This window comes from Lipotes vexillifer, unplaced genomic scaffold, assembly GCF_000442215.2.
Source record: "Lipotes vexillifer unplaced genomic scaffold, Lipotes_vexillifer_v1.1 scaffold1798, whole genome shotgun sequence".
NCBI classification, from domain to species: domain Eukaryota; kingdom Metazoa; phylum Chordata; class Mammalia; order Artiodactyla; family Lipotidae; genus Lipotes; species Lipotes vexillifer.
Window position 1 is genome coordinate 762,936 of NW_006789032.1, and position 5,885 is coordinate 768,820.

General features: G+C 56.9%; 1 protein-coding gene across 1 annotated transcript in view; it reads right to left on the reverse strand.

Moving 5' to 3' along the window:
- ARFGAP1 (ARF GTPase activating protein 1) overlaps positions 1–4,138 on the reverse strand; it is a 13,608-nt gene extending 9,470 nt beyond the window's left edge. Inside the window, exons 1-2 of the mRNA XM_007462248.1 lie at positions 4,058–4,138; positions 199–262 (exon numbers count right to left, since the gene is read on the reverse strand). Of these exons, the coding sequence (XP_007462310.1) occupies positions 199–258 (60 nt within the window). The 5' untranslated portion in view covers positions 259–262; positions 4,058–4,138. The remainder of the gene's footprint in view (positions 1–198; positions 263–4,057) is intronic.
- Between the last annotated feature and the right edge of the window lie 1,747 nt (positions 4,139–5,885).

The window sequence follows — 5,885 nt, forward strand, 5'->3', positions numbered from 1 at the left end:
AGCGTCCAGGCGACTCACCCGGGGCGGGGCGGGGCAGGGCCCAGGAACCCCGAAGACCCAATGGGGGGCCCCCAGAGGGGGCAGAGGGAGGCTGGCTGGGAGGCCAACGGTGACAGGGAGGGAGGACTCTGAGGCCGCGAGCAACTCTGAGAGGACCCCGAAACCTAAGCCAAGTGTCAAGGAAAAGCGGACACTTACGTTGTTTTCATCTTGCACTCGAACTTCCTTAAGAACTTTCCTGGTTCTCGGGCTGGCCATGGCGCTGTGAAAGAAGAAAACAAACTTTCCAACTTCCAAATAGGTCACTTCACAAGAAGATCAACCTTTGGTGCAAACACACTACAAAGTATGACTTCAAGAAATTCCATGAAGGTGCTTGGAAGCTGCAGGGGAACAGGGCTACTTACTGCAGGAACCTGCTCTCCACATGCTAAGAAAAGCCGAGATCCGTCTGGACGCTCCCGGGCCAACCACAGCGTGATTATTAGGGGCAATGCGCAATTACTGGAGGCCGCTCATCATGTACCATCAAGACCACACGATTTATAAAAACATCCGCCTTCTGGTGAAGTTCACAGCAAGGGGTGGTCTTCACAAAACGTGCTCAGACTGGCTGTTAAATCTCATTTCCCCTTTTCAGGGCGACACATCAGACTTGGGATGACAGTATCCGAAGCCAGGGAGCCCCACATTCTCGGCCCCCGCAGCCCCTCTACCTTCCTACCACTGCAGGGAGGCTCCTGGCCTGGGGCGGAAGTAGTGGCCCCGACTGACACGGGAAGAAGCTGGCCTCCCTGGGACCATCTGAAGGATGGAGGTGACAGACAGCATGGCCACAGCAGGGCAAGGACAGGGGCCTATGGACCAGCAGACCTGCCACCGCGCCTCAGGGGGACACTGCCGGGGAACAGCAGCCACACAGCCTGAGCTGAAGAGAAAACCCATTTACTTCTTTATAGATCTCCTAGCTTCAGCAAAGTTCAAGTTCAAGTGGTGGTCCGGTAAGTTTCAGGCGGGGGATGGGGAGGGAGCCCAGCGTGGTGTCGGCAGTAAAGTAACCCCATGGATGCCCAGCCTGAGTCTCAGGCTGGCCCTTCCCTCGTGACCAGGACCTGCAGGCTGTCCCTCCAGCTCCCCCGGCAGCGTGCGTCCTCTCAGAACACACAGGCCGCTTAAGGGACAGAGCCACACACCTGGGCTGCTGGTGGTGTCTCCAGCCTCCGACCCTGCACCCCACTGTCTGTGAGGGACTGCTCCAACCAGCTTCCCTGCCAATGCTTTAGCGTGAAAATCCCAGGAGCAGCAGTCACCTTCGGTTACTCCCAAGGGGACCCTGCCTCTCCCCACACCCAGGCCTCCTGAATCCTGAGCCCCAGGATGCCTAACGCCCATAATGCCCACTTCTGAGCCAGCTGAGGTTAGGAGACAAATGTCTGCTTTCTGTAACTGAGGGAAACAAAGCCAAGGGCTCGCCGGAGGCGCCTTTCTGCTCTGTATTTCTCTGTGCTGTGCATGACAGTCTTGAAGGCAAACACCTAAACCCACAATCCTGCCCAGCACCCAGCACCCGGCCCGACCCATCCAGGCGGGACCCTGTCCTCACGCTGAGCTCCAGTCACCCACAGGGCGAAGGCAGAAATGGGTGGCCCCTGGGAGCTCTTTCCAGAGAACTGTGCCTGCCCAGAGGCTCCCATTCTGGCCAACAGGACCCAGGCAAACAAAAGTCAGAACTGGGGTGAGCCTGCCCTGAATTTCTAACTGCGTAAAAGAAGGCAGAGAGAGTGTCTGCAAAAGTACAGCAAGGGAAATACGTGAAAAGTAAATGACTTGGCTCGGATTTAAAAGGAACTTTTTTTGGACGTGAGAATCCTTTACTTCTGTGAAATGCTAACTTTAATACATAAAAAACAAACACTTCCTAACTTTCAAAACTACAGTTTGCCTTGAAATATAATCCAAGAACTCCTGCATTAATGCCTGAAACCAAACACAGCTCTGTGCAAGTGAACGTGGCCTCAGTAAACGGTGAACCAAATAACACTTCTCAGTTTACAGGAAAAGGCCACTTGTCAGCCGGCAGAACGCTGTTCCTTAAGTTGGGACTTCCTCAATGCCTGAGATGAAAAGGGATGACTTAGGGACACCGCTTGGGGCTATTACACAGGCAACAGGCAGAAATCCTGCTCACCTTTCCCAGAAACCACCTGAGGCCCCCGAAGCACCTACACTGAAGAACAACCGTTTCTCACTTAAAACACCATGACTTCTGAACTTCTGCAGGCTACGATCCCAGAAAGGGATGCCAAAGCCAACTTAAACGCTAATTATCCCCTGGGCCATTATCACAGCCCCACCTGGCACAGAAACAGAGGATGGCGGAACCCTTAGGCCTGCACTAAATGACACAATTAACTCTCACATGGGTGGTCAGCGACGCAGCTGTTGAACAGGGCAGACGAGCAGCACAGTTCTACCTAAACGCACGGGCACTGGCAGAGAATTCCAAAGTCCCTTCTTGGTTTCCTCTCCCTCCCCCAAGACGATCACCCACGGCCAAGGGTGAGGCTGCCATTTCCGATTAGACCGGCCTCTCCAACACCGAGGGGGAGGACCCTTCCCTCCTAGGAGTGGAAGCCCCTTCAAAGCTCAGACCCGGCCCGACGGGACCCTGTGTCCAAACCAGCTCCTGGTGCCGAAGGAAGGGACGGGGCAGGGCGGGCTCGCCCCACGGAGGCGGTGTTGGTGGGCAGCGGCCCGTGACAGCCTCAGAGGAAAGAAGGCTGGGGGCCGGGGGCGAGCTGCGGGGGCGGCCAGAGGAGCGGGGACGGCCGGGGGCCCGTGGACTAGCCCCGGGGTGGCCGGCGGAGGGCGGGGTGGGCGCTTCCAGGTCCTGCGGACAGCGACCTCGGGGCGGGTGGGGGTGGCCGCCGGCAGGGGCAGTGGACCAGCCCGAGGGGAGTCTGGGCCTCGGGGCCGCGGCCGCGCGCTTACCGGGCCGAGGGCTCGATCCTGCGCGCCGGGTCGGGCCGTGGCACATTAATGCCTGAAACCAAACACAGCTCTGTGCAAGTGAACGTGGCCTCAGTAAACGGTGAACCAAATAACACTTCTCAGTTTACAGGAAAAGGCCACTTGTCAGCCGGCAGAACGCTGTTCCTTAAGTTGGGACTTCCTCAATGCCTGAGATGAAAAGGGATGACTTAGGGACACCGCTTGGGGCTATTACACAGGCAACAGGCAGAAATCCTGCTCACCTTTCCCAGAAACCACCTGAGGCCCCCGAAGCACCTACACTGAAGAACAACCGTTTCTCACTTAAAACACCATGACTTCTGAACTTCTGCAGGCTACGATCCCAGAAAGGGATGCCAAAGCCAACTTAAACGCTAATTATCCCCTGGGCCATTATCACAGCCCCACCTGGCACAGAAACAGAGGATGGCGGAACCCTTAGGCCTGCACTAAATGACACAATTAACTCTCACATGGGTGGTCAGCGACGCAGCTGTTGAACAGGGCAGACGAGCAGCACAGTTCTACCTAAACGCACGGGCACTGGCAGAGAATTCCAAAGTCCCTTCTTGGTTTCCTCTCCCTCCCCCAAGACGATCACCCACGGCCAAGGGTGAGGCTGCCATTTCCGATTAGACCGGCCTCTCCAACACCGAGGGGGAGGACCCTTCCCTCCTAGGAGTGGAAGCCCCTTCAAAGCTCAGCCCCGGCCCGACGGGACCCTGTGTCCAAACCAGCTCCTGGTGCCGAAGGAAGGGACGGGGCAGGGCGGGCTCGCCCCACGGAGGCGGTGTTGGTGGGCAGCGGCCCGTGACAGCCTCAGAGGAAAGAAGGCTGGGGGCCGGGGGCGAGCTGCGGGGGCGGCCAGAGGAGCGGGGACGGCCGGGGGCCCGTGGACTAGCCCCGGGGTGGCCGGCGGAGGGCGGGGTGGGCGCTTCCAGGTCCTGCGGACAGCGGCCTCGGGGCGGGTGGGGGTGGCCGCCGGCAGGGGCAGTGGACCAGCCCGAGGGGAGTCTGGGCCTCGGGGCCGCGGCCGCGCGCTTACCGGGCCGAGGGCTCGATCCTGCGCGCCGGGTCGGGCCGTGTCAGGACGGGGGCCGGGCCGGGGTCCTGGCCGGGGTCGGCCGCGCCGCGAACCGCACCGAGGACGACCGCCGACCACCCACCCCACCGCCACCCGCTTCCGGCTACGTCGCGCCTCGCAACGCCTCACGGGAAGCCGGGGACGGGCCGGCGGGGGCGGGCCTTCCTCCCCGCCTGCTTGGCCGGAAGCGCTGCCTCACCCCGTAGCTATGGGGACGCGTCCTCCTCCGGGCTGCTGTGTCAGAGCTGCTAGTCCAGCGGGGACCGCGGTAGCCCAGGGACCGACAGCCGTGCTCACCAGCGGTTCGGCGTCAGGATCAGACGGGAAACTGATGGCCTGCTCAAATTAGAACGATTCATGGGCGTTTACTCACAAGGGGGCTGGTTAGGAGGGTATGCGCGGGTTTAGGGCACCGCAGGAATTCTGCGGGAACCCAGGGCTGGAGCAGCAGAGCTGTGACGTCAGCAGACTCCAAGGAAAAGAGGGAAGGAGGCGTTCCCGGACTCGGGAAGGGCAGTGTCCTCAGGGCCACTGCCCAAGAGGAGCTGTCATCTTTTGTTGAGGGCATGACAAGCCCAAGGTGACCTATAGAAGAAGCCACAGGAATAAATACCGGCCTCTCTGGCCTCTCACCCTCCGGTCTCCCGATTTTGCCTCCCACTGGCCGGGCCCACCGGTGCAGTCAGAGGTGGAGAAGGCTGGGGGTGGGCACGGAGGACAGCTGGAGACGTTGCAAGCAGGCTGCAAAGCAGTGTGAATAGTAGAATGCCGGATATGGGAAATATGACTGTAGAAAGAAAACTGTCCAGAGTGATGAGCTCTGGGGAGTATAACTGCAGGTGATTTTTGGTTTTGTTTTTACTCTGTGCTCTTATGTGTATTCCACATATTCTTCATTGATCTATGGAACTTTTGGAGTGATCAAGTATGAACGTTTTTACTGAGGTATCATTTACATTCAATAATTTACGTTCAATGAGTTTTGAGAAATGCATACTGCAGTGTAACCTCCACCATGATCAATTATAGAACATTTCCATCACAGGCAACCACTGTTCTTACTTTTATCCCCATTTCTTAGTTTACCTGTTCTAGAGCTTCATATAAATAGAATCATGCAATAAGTATTCTTTTGAATGGCTTCTTTCACTTAGCGTAATGGTTTCGAGGTTCATCCATGTCACAGCATGTCAACACTTCATTCCTTTTTATTGCTGAATACTATTCCGTTAAATGAATATAACTCTTTGTTTATCAATTCACATAGTGGACAGTGGAGTCATTTCTGAGTCTTGGGTATTGTGAATAAAGCTGCCCCGAAATTCACATGGGTATATTTTAACATTTCTTTTGCATAATTACCTAGAAGTTAGGTTGCTGGGTGATCGGGGAGGTGTATGTTGAACTTCATAAGAAATTGTGAAGCAATCTTCCAAAATGGCTGTACCATCTCACACCCCACCATAAGTGTGAGAGCTCCAGTGTCTGGCGTGTACGCTGGGTTATCTCATTTGCATTTCCCTCCATTGCTGGTTGAAAGCTGCCCTGGAGGATTATCTTAGCTTCCTGGCCCTTCCAGCCCACCCTGTGCCCAGCTTAGCATGAGCACCTCGTGCAGCCAGGGGAAGCCCTCGGGAAGGAGCCAGCAGGGCTTGCAGTGAGAAGCCACTGGCATCACAGAAACAAGAGGACTGAGGTGATGTGCACGGGGCACCCATAGGGTCTGCACAAGGACGATGTGAGACAGTGTAGATTTCGGCACGAGACCCTGGGGCTGGGACTGTGTGGA